Here is a 24,021-nt window from a genome sequence, read left to right on the forward strand (position 1 = left end):
AATATAATTAAATATAAAACAGGCTTTTATTCATAGTCCTAATAACACCAATTAATATATTATTCAGGGATTATAAAGATATTCATATGTACTGAAATTCTATATATTTTTCTCTTCATATTATATTGTATTTATGCTTTCCTTGTTTTTCTTGTCTTAAGCTTATACTACTTGAGTAACTGATTATATCTCATTTTATTCCTTTCTTTCTTTTCTCCCACCTTTTTCCTTCTGATTTACCACCAGCCTATTTTTTCCCTTGTAGAAAACATTTCTTCAGTGTCTGTGTTTTCAGTCCATCTCTGTCTCCATTGTCAACATATTTGGTCATGGCTTTCTATTTACTATTCTCAGTCATGAGTCATTGCCCCACAGATTTAGTCTTTTATATTCTCTTTCTTGGAGGGAGTTGAATTTAAACAATCATTTCTTCTTAGCTTTTTTATAAACAGAATAGAAGAAACAACTTCATACTGTTTTCAATTCCAACCCATTTAAACATGATATTACTAAAAATTAAACTCTCATACTTTCCCCCACAAGAGATAATTCATGTCAATATAATTCAGGCAAATACATTACAAAATACAACAACTAATTTACATTTCTTTTTTTTTTTATTGCTTAAAGTATTACAAAGGGTATTACATATGTGTCCTTTTTTTTCCCCCCGCCCTTGACAGTCCCCTGGCCTCCCCTACCCCCCAGTGTCTTATGTCCATTGGTTATGCTTATATGCATGCATACAAGTCCTTCGGTTGATCTCTTACCCCCTTCCCTCCTGCCCCCCAACCCTCCCCAGCCTTCCCGCTGCAGTTTGACAATCTGTTTGAGGCAGCTCTGCCTCTGTATCTATTATTGTTCAAAAGTTTATAATGGTCTCTATTATCCATGAATGTGTGAGATCATGTGGTATTTTTCCTTCATTGACTGGCTTATTTCACTTAGCATAATGCTCTCCAGTTCCATCCATGCTGTTGCAAATGGTAAGAGTTCCTTCTTTTTTACAGCAGCATAGTATTCCATCGTGTAGATGTACCACAGTTTTCTAATCCATTCATCTACTGATGGGCACTTAGGCTGTTTCCAGATCTTAGCTATGGTGAATTGTGCTGCTATGAACATATGGGTGCACATATCCTTTCTGATTGGTGTTTCTGGTTTCTTGGGATATATTCCTAGAAGTGGGATCACAGGGTCAAATGGGAGTTCCATTTCCAGTTTTTTGAGGAAACTCCATACTGTCTTCCATAGTGGCTGCACCAGTCTGCATTCCCACCAGCAGTGCACAAGTGTTCCTTTTTCTCCACATCCTCTCCAGCACTTGTCGTTTGTTGATTTGTTGATGATAGCCATTCTGACAGGTGTGAGATGGTACCTCATTGTTGTTTTGATTTGCATCTCTCGGATGATTAGTGACTTTGAGCATGTTTTCATATGTCTCTTGGCTTTCTGAATGTCCTCTTTTGAAAGGTGTCTATTTAGATCCTTTGCCCATTTTTTGATTGGATTGTTTATCTTCTTTTTGTTAAGTTGTATGAGTTCCCTATAAATTTTGGAGATTAGGCCCTTATCAGATATGACGTTGGCAAATATGTTTTCCCATGCAGTGGGTTTTCTTGTTGTTTTGTTGATGGTTTCTTTTGCTGTGCAGAAGCTTTTTATTTTGATGTAGTCCCATTTGTTCATTTTCTCTTTAGTTTCAAGTGCCCTAGGAGCTGTATCAGTGAAGAAATTGCTTTGGCATATGTCTGAGATTTTGTTGCCTTTGGATTCTTCTAGAATTTTTATGGTTTCCTGTCGTACATTTAAGTCCTTTATCCATTTTGAGTTTATTCTTGTGTATGGTGTAAGTTGGTGGTCTAGTTTCATTTTCTTGCATATATCTGTCCAATTTTCCCAACACCATTTATTGAAGAGACTATCTTGGCTCCATTGTATGTTCTTGCCTCCTTTGTCAAATATTAATTGAGCATATTGGTTCGGACCGATTTCTGGGCTACATTTCTTAATACTAGTTTTTTTTGCAACAGTCCTATAAACTACCTAGGGATAAATTTTATAATCTATTGCTATCAGAGTATTTGGGTAATACTTATTTACAGGTAAAAATGGTAACATTTTGGGGCTTGCTATGTCATCTCATAAACCTAACCCAATGAGAAGATGTAGGTTAGTAAATGGCAGAACTGGAATACAACTCTACATCTGAGTGATTCCATTTTTGTGTGAGATCATATAGTAATGGTGAATATTATCATTATTGTTATCAAATTTGATACTTAAAGATATGATTTTTTTTTCTAGAATTTCATGAAGCCAAGCTTAGCAAAGCTAAAGACTGCTATTCAACAATCCCAGAAAAACAGTAAGCTATTTGAAGACTGTCTGTTCTTGATGTTATTCACTGATTTGAAATTACAGATATTTTTTATGTATTCTTTACTTTGTTTTACTGTAGTAGAAGCAAAATATGCCATTGTGAGATCAGAAAATAGGACCTTATATGAGGACAATAATTTTCATAGTGAAAATGAAGATGTGGTTGAAACCTTTCCCAACACATCAGAACAAATCCAGGGCTTTTCTCAACCTGCCTTTTCATCACTTGAACCTGTTCTAAAAGGTTCTCCTATGTCTACAGCAGTCATTGGTCTTACAAAGGTAAGTTGTTTTATTTGTTTTTTAAAGTTTTTTCCTTTATAATAATCAGCTATAAGTAAGTAATTCAGAAGGGTCTGAGCACTTTTATTTTCATTACCTGGCTTTCTTTTCTTAATTTGTATGTAAAATGATTTTTCACATACCATCCCCCTAATCCTTATAGTAATGAAAAGGATCCCAGAAAGAAAGAGAAGTCCTCAAGATCTTAATAGAAAACAAGTATAATAAGTAGAGCAATATGTGCACAGGATTAGGACTTATACAGGTTAATGGGAATAAACAGTTCTTACGTATGCCATAATGGAAGGAAAGAAGTTAGAAAGCAACTAAAAAGAACCGGTGGATGAATGTGAAGATGATGAAGGGGAAAAATTCATTTAAGAAGAGCAAGATGAAAAAAAAAAATTTAATAAGAAAGTGAAGATAAGGGGATTATTATAAAGACACAACAGAAATAGCGACTTAAGTAATGGTAGGAACTCACTATATTATGAAATACGATAGAAATAATTTTAAATGCAAATTAAGAAAAGAAAGCCAGTTAATGAAAAAAAAAGTTCTCAGACTCTTATGAATTATTTATAGCTGATTTTTATGAAGAACTGAAGGAAATTTAATTGTCACTTTTGTTTGGTTAGTAATGTGTTTGTATTTTTGAAATTAATCCTTGCCCAAGGACATGTTTTACTGATTTGATAGAGAGACACATTGATGTATGAGAGAAAATCCAGCAAATAAAAAATAAAAGAAAAGAAAATCAATTGGTTGCCTCCCGTATGTGCTCCCATCAGGGATTGAACCTGCAACTTAGGTATTTTGCCCTGACTCAGGGGTAGGGAACGTCCAACCTGTGGGCCCTATAAGGCCCAATAAATCATTTGGTCATGCCCTGCTAGGGCAGTAGGTGTGAGTTAATTAAATGTTTGATCAAATATAGTAGGCTAATTTTAAGTTGATAATTTTGTATGGCCTGCGAATGTTGTTATAAATATCCAAATGGCCCTTGGCAGAAAAAAGGTTCCCCTTTTAGGTACGAGGAACTATGCTCCAACCAACTGAGCACACCAGTCAGAGCTATTAAAGTTTTAATTTGAAGTATGTTTTTTTTTAAATCCTCACATTGAAGTTTAATAAGTTGACATCTTATATTTTACCTAGCAAAACCTATGTTCCTAAATAATGCAATTTGAAATCTGTTTTAGGTCTTACAAGATTTATAAGAATTATGAATTTTTGGCCCTTCTTTTTCTTGCTGTTTCTAACATCTCACTGTTTTGTATATACTTAACATTCTAAATTAACTTATCTTACTGTTTGGTATAATCTGGATAGGTGTTTTAGATTTTTTTGTCAGTAAAGAGAGAAAATAAATAAGCATTTTATTTAGTTTTTTTCATGACTTAAAATAAAAAATTAAGATTATGTAAATGTGGTTCTTTTTTTTTCTTCTTTTTTAATATTTTTTAAATTGATTCAGAGAGGAAGAGAGAGGGAGAGATAGAAACATCAATGATGAGAGAGAATCATTGATAGGCTGCTTCCTGCATGTCCCCTACTAGGGATTGAGGCTGCAACCTGGGCATGTGCCCTGACCTGAAATCAAACCATGACTTTCTGGTACATAGGTTGACACTCAACCACTGAGCCACACCAGCCAGGCGTAAATGAGATTCTTAATCTCTGTTCATTAAATGACAAATAAATTTTAAACTGAAATTCTCCTAAATAAAAAGAAATAATAATAATTACCTTTTTCTGTAAAGATTCATTAAAAAAATTTTTTTTTAATTGTATGATTTCTTTTATATAAAATACCCAGAATAAGTTAATCTATAGAGATAGAAAGCAGGTTAGTGCTTGCCAGGGGTTAGGGGTGGGAGGAATTGGGAGTGTCTTTTTAATGGGAATGGGGTTTCCTTTTGGGGTGATTGAAGATGTTTTAGAACTAGAGGTGATGGTTGCACAATATTGTGAATATACCAAATACTACTGAATTTTTCACTTTATAAAGGTTAATTTTATGTTTTATGAACTTTACCTCACTAAATAAAGAATACTGTCATAACAACAACTAATCGATTAAATTAAGATCATGTTACACTTTATTTATAATCTTAAAGTTACCGTTGGCAATTAGTGTTATTTAATATTTGTTTCAAATGTACAGCATATCCCTGGTCAGTGTGACTAAGTGGTTAGAGCATTGGCCCTTGGACCCAAGTGTCATAGGTTCTATTCCCAGTCAAGGGCAGGTACCTGGGTTGTGGGTTTGCTCCCTGTCCCCACTTGGGGCACGTGTGGGAGGCAACCAGTTGATGTGTTTCTCTCACATCAATGTTTCTCTCTGACTCTCTCTCTGCCTCTCTTTCTCTCCCTACCTTCCACTCTCTCTGAAAAGTAATGGAAAAAATGTCCTGAGGTGAGGATTAATAACAGCAGCAAAATGGATAGTATAGTGGTTTGACAGTTATATAATTTATAAAGTTATCCCCCTGGTAATACTAGTACCTATGCTGTACTTTATATCCCCTTGACTATTTTTTGTAAATTTCTATTCCCTTCACCTCTTTCCCTTATCTCCTCCACTCCATTCCCATTTGGCAACCCTTTAGTGTTTGTTCACTATGTATGAGTCTGTTTCTGTTTTTTTGTTTCTTTATTTTATTTTTTAAATTCCACATATTAATGAAATCATATGGTATTTGTCTTGTCTGACTTATTTCATTTAGCATAATTCCCTATAGGTCTATCCATTTCACAAATGGTAAGGTTTTATTCTTTTTTATGTTAGAGTAATTTTCCATTGTAAATATTTACTAAATCTTCTTTATCCAATAGTCTATTGATGGGTACTTGGGTTGCTTCCATATCTTGGCTATTATAAAAAACACTGCAGTGAACAGAGGGGTGCAATGCATGTATCTTTTCAAATTAGTGTTTTGGATTTCTCAAATATATTCCTAGTAGTGGAATTGCTAGGTCATATAGTAGTTCTATTTTTAATTTTTTTGCGGAAACTCCACACTGTTTTTCCATATGGGTTGCACCAATTTGCAATCTCAACAACTGCACGAGGGTTCCCTTTCTTCACATCCTCACCAACAGTTGTTGTTTGTTGATTAGCCATTCTGACAGGTATGAGGTAATTTCTCACTGATCTTAATTTGCATTTCTCTGATGATTAGTGACATTGAGCATCTTTTTATATGTCTGTTTGCCATCTGTATGTCCTCTTAGGAGAAAGTCTATTCAGGTTTTCTGCCCATTTTTAATTAGATTATTTGTGGTGGTGGTGGTGTTGAGTTGTTTAAGTAATTTATAAATTTTGGATATTAACACCTTAGGAGATGTATTATTGGTTAATATGTTCTCCCATTCAGTAGGTTGTCTTTTTGCTTTGTTTATGGTTTTCTTTGCCGTACAAAACATTTTCGTTTGGTGTAGTCCCATATGTTTGTTTTTCTTTTGTTTCCCTTGCCCAAGGAGACATATCAGAAAACAGTTTTACTAAGAGTAATGTCATAATTTATTGTTTTTTGTTTTTCTCTAGAACTTTGATGGTTTCAGGTCTTATATTTAATTATTTTAATCCATTTTGAGTTTATTCTTATATATGGTATAAGAGGGTGGTGTAGGGTTTTAGATTTTTAAAAAATTTATCTGTCCAATTTTTCCATCACTATTTATTGAAGAGATTGTCTTCCCTTCATTGTATACTATTGCTTTTTTTTCATATATTGATTAAATATAGAAGCATGGCTTTATTTTTTTGGGTATTCTATTCTGTTTCCTTGGTCTATGAGTCTGTTTTTATGTCAGTAGCATGCTGTTTTCATTACTATAGCCTTGTAGTATAGTTTGATATCAGGTAGAGTGATACCCCCGGCTTTATTCTTCCTTTTCAAGATTCTCTGTGGTTATTCAAGGTCTTTTGTGATTCCTTATAAATTTTAGGATTATTTGTTCTAGTTCTGTAAAAAATGCCATTGGTATTTTTCAGGGACCATGTTGAATCTGTAGATTGTTTAGGGTAGTCTGGACATTTTAACAATGTTAATTATTTCTATTCATGACCATGGCATATGCTTACATTTATTTGCATCTTCTTTTACTTTTTTTTTTTTTTTCAGTGTCTTATAATTTTCTGAGTACAGGTCTTTTACTTCCTTGGTTAAATTTATTCCTTGCCCAAGCTGATTTGGCTTAGTGGATAGAGCGTTGGCCTGCGGACTGGAGGGTCCTGGGCTCGATTCCGGTCAAGGGCACATGCCTGGGTTGCAGGCTTGATCCCCAGTAGGGGGCGTGTAGGAGGCAGCCAATCAATGATTCTCTTTCATCATTGATGTTTCTGTCTCTCTCCCTCTCCCTCTCCCTTCCTCTCTTAAATCAATAAAAATATGTTTAAAAATTTATTCCTAGGTATTTTATTTCTTTTTGATGCAATTATAAATGGGATTGTTTTCTTAATTTCATTTTTGGTTGTTTATTATTGATGTATAAAAATGCAACTAATTTCTGAATATTAATTTTGTATTCTGCTACATTACTGAAATCACGCATCAGTTCTAGTAGTTTTTTGGTGTAATTGTTCAGGGTTTTTATATATGGTATTATGTCATCTCCAGATAATGATAGTATTACTTCTTCCTTTCCAGATTAGATGCCTTTTATTTCTTTTTCTTGTCTGATTGCTGTAGCTAGAACTTCTAATACTATGTTGAATAAAAGTGGTGAAGTGGACTTAAAAAAGTCTATAGTAAAAGACAAAGAAGGACATTACATAATGATAAAGGGATCAATGCAACAAGAGAATATAGTCTCTGTAAACATGTATGCATTCTACATAGGAACACCTAAATATATAAAGCAAATCATGATGGACATAAAGGGAGAGATCAACAGTAATACAGTCATAGTAGGGGACTTTAATACCCCATTGACATCAATAGATAGAATTTTCAGACAGCAGACTTAAATAATACATTTGAGTAGATGGATTTAATTGATATTTTTAGAGTTTTCACCCCAAAGGAGAAGAATATACATTTTTAAAAAGTGTACATGGAACATTTTCCAAGATAGACCATGTTTTAGGCCACCAAACAAGTCTCAATAAATATTAAAAGATTGAAATTATATCAAGCATATTCTTTGACCACAAAGTACAAGAAGAAAACTGAAAAACATACAAACGCATGGAGGCTAAATAACATGTTACTAAACAATGATTGGGTTAACAATGAGATAATGAAAGAAATAAGATACCTTGAGACAAATGAAAATTCATACTAATACAGACCTACCTTAAGAAACAAGAAAAAGATCAAACAATTTAACCTTATACCCGAAGGAACTAGAGAAAGAACAACAAGCAAAGTCAAGAGTAGAAGGAAAGGAATAATAAAGATCAGAGTGGTAATAAATGAAGTATAATCCATAAGAAAAAAACAAAACAAAACAAAACAAAAAATCAATGAAACCAGGAACTGGTTCTTTAAAAGAATAAATAAGATTGCTAAACCTTTTATGAGACTCATTAAGAAAAAAAGGGAGAGGACACAAATGAAAGGGAAGTGACAATTGATACCCCAGAAATACAAAGGGTTATAAGAAGATACTAAAAACAATTATATGCTAAAAAATTGAACAACCTAGATGAAATGAACAAGTTCCTAGAAACAAAATATTACAAAATTAAATCAAGAAATATTAAATCTGAACAGATAAATTACTACCAATAAAATTGAATCAGTAATAATAATAATACAAAAAACTCTCAACAAACAAAAGTTCTAGATTAGATGGCTTTACGGGTGAATTTTACTAAACAGTCAATGAAGAACTAACACCTATCCTTCTGAAACTATTCCAAATAATTCAAAAGGAGGGAAGGCTCCCAAGCTTATTTTACGATGCCAGTGTTATCCTGACTCCAAAACTAGACAATGATATTACAAAAAAAAAGGGAAATTATAGGCCAGTATTCCTGATGAACATACATGTAGAAATCCTCAATAAAATATTAGCAAACTAAATTTAGCAATACATTAAAAAGATCATACACCATGGTCAAGTGGGATTTACCCCTGGTGTACAAGGTTGGTTTAATATCTGCAAATCAATTAATGTGTTATACTAAATAAACAAAAGGAAGGATAAAAATCACATGATCATATCAATAGATTCAGTGACAGCATTTGATAAAATCCAGCATCCAGTTACAATAAGAGCTCTTAGCATAGTGGGAATAGAGGGAACATTCCTCAACATAATAAAAATCCTCTATGACAAACTCACAGCTAACATTGTACTTTATGGAAAAAGCTAAAGTAGTTTTCCTTAAGATAGATCATGTTTTACATTTTAAAACCATCAAGTGGGCTCATTTAAGACATATCAGTTAACATTGTTTTCTAAGCAGCTACTTGGTTTGTTGCAGTGGCTGCAAAGATTTATATTGTGCAGAAATCACATGTTATTTATTCACTCCCCTATGGATGGATAGCTAGTTGTTTTCGCATTATAAACAATGATACATAGAACATCTCCAAGCTCTTGTCTGCAGCCTCCTCCAGGACAGGATCAGACTGAGCAGGGCTGGGAGGGCACACAGACTACAACACGTTCCCTATCTTTGTTCTCTGAGTGCCTAAAACAGTGCTTTACTTTAGGGTTTCTTCAGGAATGGGGACAAAAAGAAGAATAAACCAGAGGTAGGCATGAAATCGGAGCAGGGAGGGAGAGGAATGGTAGAGCAGAATGTGGTCCCAGGGTGGGCTTGGGGGACAGGCAGCCTGGGCTTGAGCCCACTCTGTCCCATTTCCTACACTGCAAGACTGTGGGCAGCTCACCTAGCCTTTTGGAGCTAAAGATTCTGATTTTTCTTTTCCTGATAATATCTTCAATTTATGGACACATGATGCACACATCAAATAAATGAAATCACAATTTATTATTTTCTTGATATAAAATGCTGTTATAAAATAAAAAAGGAAAGATAATTTTTACTTTTTCAAATATCTCCAGCAATGGGTGCATTTCTTATTATTCTTAAGAAACTTTATTAACTTTGGTATTCATAGTTGTTAAACCTAAAATAAAAATTCTTTCATATCTAAATCTCAGACATCCTAGTTACTTGATTTTTTTAGTCTCGTTTTCATTCGCTCCTTGATAATCATAGATGTATTTGAAGATTTCAGTCTTTAACTTGGATACTCATAGTTTTATTAGTTTTTATACTAGATATTTTAATGCATCTTTAATTGCATTCTATATGGAGTAGACAGGCAATTAGAGCCATTAAGAAAGTCATGTGAGCCCTAGCCGGTTTGGCTCAGTGGATAGAGCGTCGGCCTGTGGACTGAGGGGTCCCAGGTTCAATTCCGGTCAAGGGCATGTACCTTGGTTGTGGGCACATCCCCGGTGGGGGGTGTGCAGGAGGCAGCTGACCAGTGTTTCTCTCTCATCGATGTTTCTAACTCTCTATCCCTCTCCCTTCCTCTCTGTAAAAAATCAATAAAATATATCTTAAAAAAAAAAGAAAGTCATGTGAATTTTAAAATAGGGTTTTCTTTCTTTCTTAAAAATGCCTCATAATTCTATAGTCACATAAGCATTTCTCTTCTACAATTTAAAACTTGCCTTTTAAACTTAATTTTTAAAAAGGAGTCTCCTACAATTGTGAATTGGTGTTTTACCATTGCATTTTCATTAAACTTAAAATGCTTATTGCCAAAATTTCCCAGAAATATTTGCATATATTTGTAAAAGGTTATTTTATGTTGTTGAAGCAAATTTTGAAATGTATAATTAAACATTTGAATTACATGTTGTTTTTCCCCTGCTCTTGTTTTCATTTTCAGAAGTTCTGTGTAGATTATTGAATTATATCAGTGTAGTATATTTTACAAAAATCTACCTTTTTAACATCACATGCTTTTCATGAATAAAGTCATCTATTTTTACTTCAAGCGTATTTATCTAGATCTTTATTCTAAGTCCTCTGGGTGCCTCAAATTTGTTATGTCCCAAACTGAAGACATTGCCCCTGACCCTTTCTCTTCCCTGACTCTCTGTAATCTACTGTCATCTGTTTTCCCATCCTCCTACATAGCAGCACTAAAACACTGAAGCATGAAAATTCTGGACTCCAATCCTCCCTGAAATCACCACCTTTAGTCACTCAAGTAGTTTAATATTTTCTACCTGCTACCATTTTTATATCATTAATTTACTTTCTCACTTTTAATTTTTAAATATTCTTTCTAGTTTGGCTCCCCTTATGTTCATCTTTACATTGCTGCCAGAGTGACTGCTCTAAAATATATTTGTGATGATGTAGCTTCTCTGCTTATTTAGTTTCTCTCCATTACTTGTGGGTAAAATTCATATGCGAGCAAGACACTTCCCTTTTTTGATTAGGCTCTGATTCTCCAGTTTTCTCTCTCCATTCCATTTCACCATTCCAGTTTTATCACATTACTTTGGTATCCTCACTTACTGTGTTGTCTCAGACCTTATACTTTTGTTCATGCTGCTCTTTCTAGAATGCCCTTCACACCCTCCTACTGCACTTAGTATATCTTTCAAGATTGATTTCTATCATTTCCTGAGCTTCCCAGGTACACCCACTGTTATCTCGTCTGCGCCCTTACTGTAGTTTATTCACTTCAGTTGTAGAACTAGCAAAGGATACTTTTCCCTTTATTGTTTCCATGTATCTCTACCCCTACTAGAATATAGGACAAAATCTTTTATTTATAGCTTCTAGGTTAGTGTCTATGATTGATAGATACAGTAAATATTTGTTGTCTTACTGAGTGAGCAAGTGAATGAATATGACATTTTCTAAAGTTGGGTTTTTGTTTCGTTTTTATAGGAAGATGCAATAAAGCCAACAATTAAAAAAAAAGAAAATGGTATTGATATTATTGAAAGTGCTCCAAAGAGCCAAATAAATAATGACAATTTGACTTATGTTGATGGAGAACACAAAAATAGTAGTAGTGGTAAGTTAGTGACTGTGAATTTTTTCCTATCCTTAAATGTTGATATAAACAAATCTAATTTGAATAGATCCAAATGTTATCCATTTTTAGAAGTATTTTTTTGCTATCTTTATTCAAAAGTATCCCAACTGCTACCATCTTTTTCTTCCTGCAAATGCTTCGTCTTGCTGAAAGTCTTTTCTGCTATTATTTTTATTTTATTGAAATATTCATAAATGGAGATAGACTTATATATGTATTTAAAATTCATAGTAAAAATGTTCACATTAATGTATCTGTGACTACATTTTATAGATAAAATGTCAGCATTAGGATTAGGAGAAGACGAAGATACAGAATCACCTTGGGATTCTGAGGTACTGTCTACCATTATTATTATTATTATTTTAAATATCAGCATTGATGATGTTAAAACATAAAAGGGATGCTTTAACTTTACTTTTCTCACCTCTACATTTGCCCATAAAAATTATTTTCTTATGTTTTCTAACTATCTGTATATATAAAAGCCTAAGCAACCGAATGATCGGTTGACCAGTCGCTCAATTCAGGAGCTGCCCCCTGGTGGTCAGTGCGCTCCTACAGCGGGTGCACTGACGGGTGCCAGACGCAGGGCTCAAGGCTGGCGAGTGCCTCTGTGGCGGCACAAGCCTCTCCCAATTGGTACTGACTGGGCGTGAGCCTGCAGCAGGCACAGCAGGGCCAGGATGAGCAAGAACGGCAGGCAGGAGCCGCAGGCAGCATTGGACTGCTGGTTTCGGCCCGATCCCTGCAGGCCATGCTGAGGGACCCTACTGGTGCACAAATCTGTGCACTGGGCCTCTAGTAATTAATAAAAGAACTATGTGCTAAATTCAGAGAGGAGTAAAAGTAGGTTTACAGCTGTTCATATGGAAAATAATACAATAATTAATAAATAATAATACAAGAATAAACTCTGCTTCATATACTTACAACTGCAAACCTATGTTTGCCCCACCCTGTATAATAATATTGCATAGTATAATTCTGCTAATTTGCAAGATTTACCTAATGAAATCAGGATAGTATACTATAAAATGCTAAGGCTTTGAAGTCATAAGTATCAGTTTGGTTCTGAAGTTAAGTTTATCTAAAAACTAAAGAATTATTCCAGGTCAACTCTATGGCCAAATGTATGTTTCTGTGATTTATATGGATGTGTAAAACTCCTAATGATGAGATTCAGAGAGGACAGTTTGGATTATAGTTGTGTGTGTTTGTTTGTTTTTTAATAACTTGGCACTTGAAAAGAAAATGCCTGGGACTTCGAAGTATTATTCTATTTGGATTGTCAAGTAGATCTGTAAGGAACATTTCCAGAGACAGTAAAGCATAGTGAATAGTAATATATGTAGGATTATAATAATAACAATTTGGTTTAGTGGTGTTTTGGTAAGTAACAGTTGTTTTGTATGGTTAAAACAGCATGCATTGAGTACCTTTATGACAGCCATACATGTAGTAATATAAATATAAAAACATGATAAGCTGATCTAAGGTGACAGCTGTGATCTTTTGGTTACAGGCATCTGCTGCCTAATAGTACAAACACTGTATTTGATGTCTAAGATCATGGAACAGTCTCTGACTAGCTATGGAAAATTGGGAAAACTTGTTTTAACCTGTTGGAACGTTGGTGACCTCATTCATAATAATGGTACTGCAGTCAAACCTCATTTCTCGAATTTCTCCCATCTGGAACAATTTGGTTCTCGACCAGTCTCAGAAAAAATGTTTCCATTGTGGACCAAAACTTCAGTTTTTGACTGGATAACCCTTTCCTGCTGATACCTCAGCATGACAAAAAGCATCTCTCACACAACAAGCAAAGGAAAGAATGCTTTTGTTGCTGGCAAAATCGAGGATTAGCACAATTTAAAAACATAGACAAGCCATCAAGAGTGCCAGTGTTGCTAGCAGTGTGAAAGTACTCACAAAACATCACAGGCAATTGAATAGGTAGAAACACTGCTGTTCATTGGATAAATGAAAAAGCAGTTAGCTGAAAAGCACTTAGCCAGTGATAGCACTTCAGAGCCAGTGATATATGAAAAATTTGTTTAAGGCTAGTAGGAGGGGTTCGATAAATTTAAGAAAAGAATTGTTTATTTATGGATTAAACAGTACATTAGACATGTACTGTATATAAGAAAGGTTAAAGCAGGGGATCATTTGGAATGGATTAGTTCAATATACATTATTTCTAATGGGGAAAAATGATTCCGTTTTTGAACAAATCACTTGTCGAACAGCCTTCCGGAACAAATTAGGTTCGAGAACCAAGGTTCCACTGTAGTATCTACCTTTTGTGTATGTGTGATGAACAATTGTAGTAACAATATGAAAACATTTTGTAAACTGTAAAGGGTACTATGGAAATGTAATGTAAGATAACAGTGGTATTCAGTGACTTACTAAATACTAAGGGCGCTTTCTATAAACCTGAAGGACAATAAAATGGCAGTAGTATCAAGAAAAAAATAGGAAAGTTTGGGTATGAGGATTTCTAATTTGGGGGATAAATTTTTTTTAGACTATTAATGGAGATATCCTATAGGTATGTACTGCTTTGGTACTTGAGGCCTTCTTAATGAGATCTTACATGTTTTGTCCTTAGTAAATTTCTGTTATTGAATAGCAGCTATGTGCTGGGCAGTTAGACACTGAATGTATAGGTTGAGGGGTTAGGCTCTCATGAGTGGGAAGAGTAGAAAAACAAGTATACAACAGTTCATTATAAGTCACTACAAGTGCTTCATATAAAGAAAATGGAGAATATTAGGTTGCAGCGGTTCTCAACCTGTGGGTTGCAACTCCTTTGGGGGTCGAACGACCCTTTCACAGGGGTCACCTAAATACATCCTGCATATCAGATATTTACATTACGATTCATAACAGTAGCAAAGTTACAGTTATGAAGTAGCAATGAAAATAATGTTATGGTTGGGGGTCACCACAACATGAGGAACTGTATTAAAGGGTCACGGCATTAGGAAGGTTGAGAACCACTGGGTTAGAGAATATGGGGGGAGTTTATAGTTAGAACTAGAGAACTGGTGCACGAAATTCGTGCATTCGGTGGCGGGGGGTCCCTCAGCCCGGCCTGCGCCCTCTTGCAGTCCGGGAGCCTCCCTGGGGGAGCAGTCCTAAGCCGGCAGTCAGACATCTTTAGCACTGCTGCGGAAGTGGGAGAGGCTCCCACCACTGCCGCTGTGCTCACCAGTTGTGAGCCTGGCTCCTGGCTGAGCAGTGCTCCCCCTGTGGGAGCACACTGACCACCCTGGGGCAGCTCCTGCTTTGAGTGGGATCAGGCCGAAAGCGGCTCTCCAACATCCCCCTAGAGGTCCCAGATTGCGAGAGGGCACAGGGACCCCACTGGTGCACTATTGGAGCCGGGGAGGGACGCGGGAGGTTGGCCAGCCGGGGAGAGACTGCAGGAGGGTTCCAGGGTGTGTCTGGCCCGTCTCGCTGAGCCCTGATCAGCTGGACCCCAGCAGCAAACTAACCTACTAGTTGGAGGGTCTGCACATCATAGCGAGCAGTTTAGCTGCCTTAGCATATCATTAACATATTACGCTTTGAATTGGTTGAAGGATGACCGGACACTTAGCATATTAGGCTTTTATTATATAGGATGGGAGTGGGAATGTAATTTAGGTGGTCAGAAAAGATCTTCCTAAGTGTGACTAGATTTGCCAAGTAAAGGAGCCAGTCATGTGAAGAACTAGGAGAAGGACATACTGGACAGAGAGAACATCTGATTATCATTTTACTCTAACATCTTGGAATGAGCAGGAAGCAGGATGCAGGTTAACCATTGTCATACCATTGTTATTATCATTGTGTGTGGAAAAGAAACAAAATGTGCATAATAATAAGTGCCTGGCACATTTTAGGTGGTTAATGAATAAATGTTCTTGTTCTTCTCTTATAAAGCTTACTATAATTTTTTGAAGAGTTGCATAATAGTATATACAGTTTTTTTGCAATTATTTAAACAATTTAAAGGAAAGTTTTCCTTACTACTTTGACATTTTATTCAACCATGTTTCCTGTCAAAAATTTTATCAAATAATAGCTTTATCTAAGCCTTAGTGTACCTAAATGAAGCAAGTTCTAAAGTGTTCTGTTTATATTCAACATAATGTACTCCAAGGTTTCCTATTATGTCAAGTATCTTTTTTTCTTTAATTTCAGAGAGGTCAGGAGAGGGAGAGAGAATCATTGATCAGCTGCCTCCTGCATGCCCCCTACCGGGGATCAAACCCAAAACCCAGGCATGTGCCCTGACCAAGAATCGAACCATGACTTCCTGGTTCATAGGTCAGTGCTCAACCACTGAACCACACAGACCGGGCTCAAGTATCTTTTTTTAACACTAAAAAGAATTCTGTCATTAATGTCATTTTAAATTCATAGCAAGTGTACTTATTAAATAATTTGTTTAAAAGGGTATTTTTTCAAAATGTCCTCTTATTTTGGTGGGTAATGCAAAGTAGAATTAGGTGTTTTGAAGTTAGCTCTTTGTTAAAATGTGCATAGATACCAGTATTTTATCTACGAAAGCATTTTTTCTAGCTTTCCATGCTCAATATACAGTCAGTAGCCAAATGAAGATAAATGAAAACTTGATACAGAGAGCATATATGAGGTTTTCTATTTGAATGTTTTGGTCAACACATGCTTCTTTTATTTTTAAGTCTAATTGCTTTTAAAGTAAGTAATTGAGATTTTTCTTAGAAAGGGCTTAAGAAATCTTTATGTAACTCATTATTGATATACATTTTTACAGAGTTTCTCTACAAGTCTTCCACAGAAGTTTGTTGATCACTTACCCGAAGCTGCAGATCAAAGAGGAAAATATATACTAAATGAACAAGTAGAAGGTAAGAACTGTATTTTATAAAAAGGTCCTTTGACAGAATGTTGATTTAAAACATGAATACTTATATATTCTAATAGCCAAAGAAAATCACCTGTTAGATGCATAGTGAGAAGTGAAAAGGCGAGAAGTTGTATATCTTATTAGATTGAGAGTGCCACTGCAGGAGCTGACTTAGTTGTTCCATTTCAAGATACTCTAAGACCTGAGGAAAGTCAGGAAGTAAGGAAGAGGAGAAGAATTAAATAGGGAGTGAAGAATGAGAAAGGCAGAAATTACAAGGAGTAAATGAAGGGGAAAGAAGCAGGTATATATAGTGGGAGGTGGTAAAATAAAATAATTCTTTAAAAAAAAAAAGAGCAGAGTGTTTGAAATATGGGAAGACTATAAAGACAGCTTCCAGTGCCAAAACTTGTCAGAGAAGTACAGCAAAATTTTCCCACTCTTACTCTTTTCCTCACTATTGGGAAGGCATTAAGGATTGAGTTATCTGATCATGTAGAGCTGTATTTTATCTACCATGGATGAGCATAAGGATATATGGTCAGCTATAAATGACTATACTTTTGAAGTCATAAAATTTTGCTACTTTATAGGTTAGTATTATGTGTTCCAAAATAAGAGCATTGGAAAGGAGAAGGCAGAGTCAGTTATGGGGAGATCAAGGAAGCTATAACCTGATAAAACGTCCAGTAGAAAGTTTATGGCTTTGAATGCAGATTCAATTTTAAAAAACTGATGACAGCAGGCCTGCTATTCTGCATTTCTCACAAGCTCTCAGGTCACGCCAACGTGGCCGGTCCTCAGACCATGTGTGTCCAAGTCGAAGGCATGAGACTTCTCTTCAGAGAAATCTGGAAAAAGAGCCTTTGGATAGATAGTTTAAGACATGAAAGGATTCATGAAAAGCATTATTTTGTGTTTATTTCTGAGCATGTCTATAGCCAAAGGGAAGCAAAGAGATGAAGAAGTAGAAATTATAGATGTAAGATACTACTGCTAAACAGGAAAGAAGAAATGGTGGGAATAATTCACAAAAGAATGGAAATAGGGGAAGAATTAAGACCACAGATCTAGAAATTACTTTTGAAGAGGAAAGGGGATAGTGAAGAGAAGGAGGGAGGAAAGAAAGGCATTAGCTAAGGTCATTTTGGAGTTGAGAAAAATTGAGAGATCTTACTTTAGATAGCTTTAGGATATTGGCAGTGAAACAAAAGATTAGATAATTGCTGCTCCAGAGTATACTGGTAGCAGGAGGGAGTGCTAGAATTGGGGTAAACTGTAGCTCCTCATTTATCTTCCTCATGCGTATCGGACATCACGATATATGTTACATCAGTATTTTTTATTCCAGTGAGAGTAATTTGAATATAGAAGCATTGGCTGTTTTTTTATGATAACTCAGGTTTTGAAAGGATAGCTGTTTTATAAAACTCATTTAAAGACTAGTGTAATATACCAAACTGATTTTGGAAAGAAAAGAAAGTAGAGTATATTCCCTAAGTGCTACAGTTGTTATTTTCAATATATATTACACAGATTTAGAAATAAAGATTTTTAATATCTAATATTTCTGTGGCAATTAAATTCTTTTAATTTTTAGTAACCATATTTCAAAATTGAAAGCTTATTTTACATTATTTCTTAGATGTGCTTTATATACCTTCTTGCATGAGTGGATCAAGAAACTTTAAGATGGCTAAAGTAGAGGATACAAGAAATATAGGCATACCAGTAGCCTGCATTGGTATGAAAAATATGAATATTTTTATTAACTAGTCTTCTATTGTATACCCAAGCTGATCAATTCATAACACTTTCTCTGTTGATAAATGGATTATGCATTCAATTCAACTATCTTCACAGTTGTGTACTTCCTAAATTACAGGACAGATTGAAGAACATGATAAATACCTGTAGCATGATGGTATAAGTGATTCTGATGTAATGCATTAAAGATACGCTGTTGCATTCTGTTTCACATTTATCCTGTCAGGGTCATGATTTGTTCCTCTGATTAAAGATCACTTTTCTCCCATCAACCATTATGTTCACATTGGTATATCCACACTTCTACTTTAGTTATAATCTTTTGAAACATAATCTTACTTTTGAAATCTCAACTGCATGTTTTGTTAAACCTATATTCCTGTTTTCTCTTCAGTATTTATGGTAGATTCATATTTCTGCCTAGTTGTTGTCCTAATCCGCCTGCCCACTGGGGGGGGGGGGAAGAAAAACAAAAAAACCCACTAACACCCAAAGTAATCATTTCCAAAGCTAAGCATGAGGATTCAGCTGCATACTAACTCTGCATGAATGTATAATTGGCTTCCATATTTTCATGTAATTGAGTATATGTCTCTTGCTCTTAGATTCTCCTGGAAAATATTCTCACTTGAAGGTAATAACTTTTATATTTTTACATTTAAGTATTAACTACAGATCATATGAAAAGTACATTATTTAGTAATCATCTTATTTCAAACCCATTCAGCCTACCCTTGTAGTGACAGATCCTGTTCCCAACAAAGCAGAAGGAATGAAGGGTGTACAAGCATCCAAATCAGGTGAATTCTGTAATTCATATTTAACTCTGGAAAGGAATCAGGAAAATACTTGACATGCTCATAGTCTTTTTATTCCTAATTCCTTTTTTAAAAAAATATATGTTTTTATTGATTTCAGAGAGGAAGGGAAAGGGAGAGAGAGATAGAAACATCAATGATGAGAATCATTGATCAGCTGCCTCTTGCATAAACACCCCTCCTGGGGATTGAGCCCGTGAGCCCAGATGTGCCCTGACTTGGAACCGGATCATGACCTCCTGGTTCATAGGTTGACACTGAACCACTGAGCCACACCGGATGGGCCCTAATTCTTTTTTTGCTTTGCAAGTTTAATTGTGGGTTTTGAGATAAGTAATGTAGATGTCATTGTTGGTATCCATGTTTGAAAAAGAGAAATTTACAGAAATTTAAAAGACTTTTTTAAATGTAAGCTTTAAGGAAGATGTTTTTACGTTTGTTTTGGTAACCTAAAGTTCTAAGTTTGGAATCCTTACACTTATTAGGGATTCCCAAAGGTTAATTTTTAGACTGTAAGATTTTCCATTGTTATAAAATACTTATTTGAATTCTGACCTTTATCTAGAGTAAAGCTTCATTTGCTAACATGTCAATAGTGTTTTAACTTTATTTCATCTTAGAGTTGTTACACTGATGATCTTAAACCAACCAGATGTTCTGATAGCAGACTCAGCATGTATGGGTGTGTGTGTGTGTTTATGGTGTATTTGAGTATTAAAAATGGGGGAAGTAATTAATCATAGTGAATATTTGGTAGACACATCTTTTTAAACAGTAATTCTGAAACTTTGTACACGAGATTCTTTTATACTATTAAAAATTATTGAGAATTCCAAAGAATTATTTTTAAGTGGGAAGTACCTATTGACGTTTACAATACTAGAAATTCAAGCTGAAAAATTTAAAATACAATCATAAATTTATTAACCATTAGAGCTATGATGTTGTCACATATCATGTCTGTGGAAATCTCCACTGTATACTTACAAAAGAATGAGAGTGAAAATGGCAAATATTTAGTATTACTGTGAAAATAGTCTTGAACCCTTGGACCCCCTGAACCAGGGTATCTTAGGACTCAAGGGATTCTCAGGTGATACTTGAATATCACTGTTTTAAATCATATATGAGGTTCATGGATGTCAAATGATAAAGGGACCCTTGTGATGAAACAATTTTAAAGCTTTATTTATACATTTGTTGCCTCTTGCCTTCACTTGTTTTAAAAAGTTTAAATCTGACATAAAAGGAAAATATTTTTGTTATATTCATTTCCTATGTCATGCACTGTTTACGCATTGTATGTAGTGTGGACCCAGACTGATTCTATTTTTACATGAAAACAATGAGGTCACTCAAGGCTCTCTTTTCTCATATGAATTTATATTTATCTAAGGCTTAAGAATGAATTCTGAAAATACTCATGCACATAGAAAAGACCATTGTGTTGTAATTATGTAATTTCTTTTTGTATTTATTTATTTATTTTTTAATCCTCACCTGAGGATATTTTTCCATTGATTTTTAGAGAGGGTAGAAGAGAGAGGGAAAGACAGAGAGAAACATCGATGTGAGAGAAACATCAGTTGGTTGCCTCCTACAGGAGTCCTGACCAGGGCCCAGGCCAGGGAAGAGTCTGCAACCAAGGTATGTGCCCTTGACTGGAATAGAATCCAGGACCTTTGGTTCGCAGGCTGATACTCTATCCAGTGAGCCAAACTGGCTACGGCTGAAATTTCTTTTTTGAAGTAGTACCATTCATTAAAAGGTTTTTTAAACCCATGTTTTGTCATGCATATTTAAACTTAAAATAAGTTGTTAGACATAAATTTTTATAATAACAAAAATTGTATACCTTGAAGAATCTTAACTGTTGACAAACAAAGCTTTTATGGAAAACAGAATATACAATAGAAATTGCTGAGTGAATAAAAGTAAGTAGTATGAGAAAATAAAAAAGTACAAAAATGAGAGACAACATTTAGTTAAACTCCTCTATGTGAATGGCAAGGATAGGACACATAAAGTAAAACGTCCAATGAAGGAATAGTGTGTTTTTGGGAAGAAGTGGACATGGAACTACTTCTCTGAAAAAAGAGTTTTTACAAGTCTGTCAAATTTGTATAATTATTTACATTCTAATGAAAACCTTATTTTCAGGTTCTTCAGAATGTGGGTCTACTACTAGTTTGACTCTCAATCATGAGACTTGTCATAGATCTGAGGATTTTAAAGTTGATGATAAATGTCCATTAGTATTACAATCAATGACCAAAAGTCAGTCAGCATCCACAGACTTTAGACAGATGACCTTAATAGATAAAGATTAATATCAGAGCTCTGTTTCTGTTAGGGAATTATAGTCTCCATGACCTGTATGAATCACAGCTACCAGCAAAGAAAGAGGGCAAAGATGGTAATAAAAAAACAGATTCATAGCTGGTTTGGCTCAGTGGGTAGAGTGTCGGCCTGCAGAATGAAAGGTCCCAGGTTCTATTCTGGTCAAGGGCACATATTGCGGTTGCAGTCTCCTCCCCGGCCCAGGCCCTAGTCAGGACTCCTGCAGGAGACAACCAATCAATGTGCTTCTCTCACATCCATGTTTCTCTATGTCTTTCCCTCTCTTCTACTCTCTCTAAAAATCAGTGGGAAAATAACCTGGGGTGAGGATTAAAAAAAAAAAAAAAACGAAAGAAAAGAAAAAAGAAACAGAGTTCATCTCTAGACCACCTCTGTGACCTCATCATAGTTTTGACTTTTCAAAAATCATTTTGTGGCAAAATCTACTTTATGTTTTCTCCTTTTATGGAACCTACAACCAAACAGAATATCTTTTAACAAGACATTTGCATTCTTCCTGTACTGTAACCAAAGTAACATACATTTAAATAATAAAGAGAATTAGGAGGAAAAGTAAGCTCCTTTCCATTAGTGTTTAGCATACACTTGGGGTTGGGTAGCAGAATTAAATTTAGAACTTTGAGACTAGATGGGAAAACTAAAGATTGCCTACTCAAACAAAACATGGTTTCTTAGCTATATTTTTATAGCTCTCAATTTACAAGTATTAGTTATAACTATATTAAATGTAACTGAAAAAGCACCATCCAAAACCAAATATTAAATTCTTCTTATATTTTCTATGGCTTGATACATAGAATAGGCTTTCCAGCAGTAATGGGAATCATTGAGAATTTACTACATAGTACCTGCTTCTCAGCTGTGTCCATATCGACTGTCACTTTGTTTTATTTTTTTAACAACTACATCATTCACAAAGAATTTTGGTTTTAAGGAGCACTTTATCATTTAAAATTAATGCATGGAAAGCCAATTTTAATTCTACTAGATTATTCATTCTATTGACTAACCACATCTTTGTTCCACTTTATGTACTATTAACTTAGTACCCTTTAAAAGTCATATGATCAGGTGTATAGTAATAGAATAAACATGTATTTTTTACCCTTACAATTTCATCTTCTTTCCTTACCTTTAAAGCTAACATTATACTTACAAAAGATTTTGAATTATCTCCTAGAGTAGTAACTTCAAGCTAAAATTCAGTTATTTACCTGTCTTATACAAGGGTTTCATTTCTTCATGAACTTGGTAGGTATAAGAAAATACCTACATAAGTTCCCTCATCACAGAAGTATGTGAAACAGAAAAACTGCAAAATAAACTCAAGCAACTGAACACAGTTAATGTAGTTTTAGTTTTTTTTTTCTTCATAGTTGATACCTTTTTAAAGTAATGAGCAGAATCAAGTTGACCCAAGATTTGTATATTTATTCATTGAATAAAGATTTATTATATACTGTCCCCTGAAGTTTTTATATCTTAACTATTTCTGGAAACATTTCCTCAGTTCAGGCCTGTATCCTCTATTTTGCAGTATTGCCTTCTAATTCATCATCCTCCACTATTTATATGCCCCTCAAATTCTCAGTTTGACAGCATTTAGAGTGATGTTTCTCAAATGCAAATATGACAATAGGCCACTGTTTAAAACATATTAATGTTGCCCTGGCCAGGAGCTCATTTGGTTGGAACGTAGTCTGTGCACCAAAAAGTTGCGGGTTCTATTCCTGGTCAGGGCACATACCTAGGTTGCAGGTTTGATCCCTGGTAAGAACATGTAAGGGAGGCAATGGATTGATACTTGTCACATTCATGTGTGCCCACCACTCCCCCCCCCCCATATATAAAAAGCTAGCGACTGTAACAACTGGTTGCTATGACGTGATGCCCACTGTGGCCAGTGAACCAGCCTGATCAGGTACATATGTCTCCTTTTTTCCCCACTGACCCAAGAGCTCTCTATGTGGTTAGCTGAGGCTGATCCCTGGTCAGCATTACAGCTTTACTTATTCCTCTGTTCAAACCTGCTCTTTTCCCATTCTTCCCAGTTACTGTTCTCAGAAGTATCCTTTAATAAGTACTGCCCACTCCTGGACTCTCCCAACCCGATCAAGGGCAGGGCCCACTGGCCAAATGCCCCAACCCCTTCTCCCCAGCCAGCCCCAGCCCCGATCAGCTTGCCCTACCACGATAGGCCCGCAGTCCCTCCCCCCAGCCAGTCCCACCCCTGATTGGCCTCCCCACCCTGATCAGGGGCAGGGCCGGCCAGCCAACCACGCATGGCCCCTCCTTCAGGCTGCTGGCCCCCAATCGGCACCCCCCACCCCATTTGGGGGTGAGGCCAGCTGGCCCACCGCCCACAGCCCCTCCCCATGGCTGGCCAGCCCTGATCGGGGTGGGCCGGCCAGCCAATCTCCTGCCATCTCCTCCTCCTGACAGGCCCAGCCCTGATCTGCCCCAATTGGGGCGGGGCCGGCCAGCCCCCACCTGT

The 24,021-nt window shown here is 35.6% G+C and overlaps 1 protein-coding gene across 5 annotated transcripts in view; it reads left to right on the forward strand.

The window, feature by feature from the left end:
- Positions 1-24,021, forward strand: part of ANKRD26 (ankyrin repeat domain 26) — a 110,832-nt gene that overhangs the window by 31,961 nt on the left and 54,850 nt on the right. For all 5 annotated transcript variants that reach the window (XM_014547989.1, XM_014547990.1, XM_014547991.1 and 2 more), the window contains 8 exons: positions 2,308-2,368; positions 2,462-2,664; positions 11,546-11,675; positions 11,970-12,031; positions 16,489-16,582; positions 18,227-18,325; positions 18,954-18,982; positions 19,076-19,148. In XM_014547989.1, the coding sequence (XP_014403475.1) occupies positions 2,308-2,368; positions 2,462-2,664; positions 11,546-11,675; positions 11,970-12,031; positions 16,489-16,582; positions 18,227-18,325; positions 18,954-18,982; positions 19,076-19,148 (751 nt within the window). The remainder of the gene's footprint in view (positions 1-2,307; positions 2,369-2,461; positions 2,665-11,545; positions 11,676-11,969; positions 12,032-16,488; positions 16,583-18,226; positions 18,326-18,953; positions 18,983-19,075; positions 19,149-24,021) is intronic.

Source organism: Myotis brandtii, unplaced genomic scaffold (genome assembly GCF_000412655.1).
Source record: "Myotis brandtii unplaced genomic scaffold, ASM41265v1 scaffold49, whole genome shotgun sequence".
Lineage (NCBI taxonomy): Eukaryota > Metazoa > Chordata > Mammalia > Chiroptera > Vespertilionidae > Myotis > Myotis brandtii.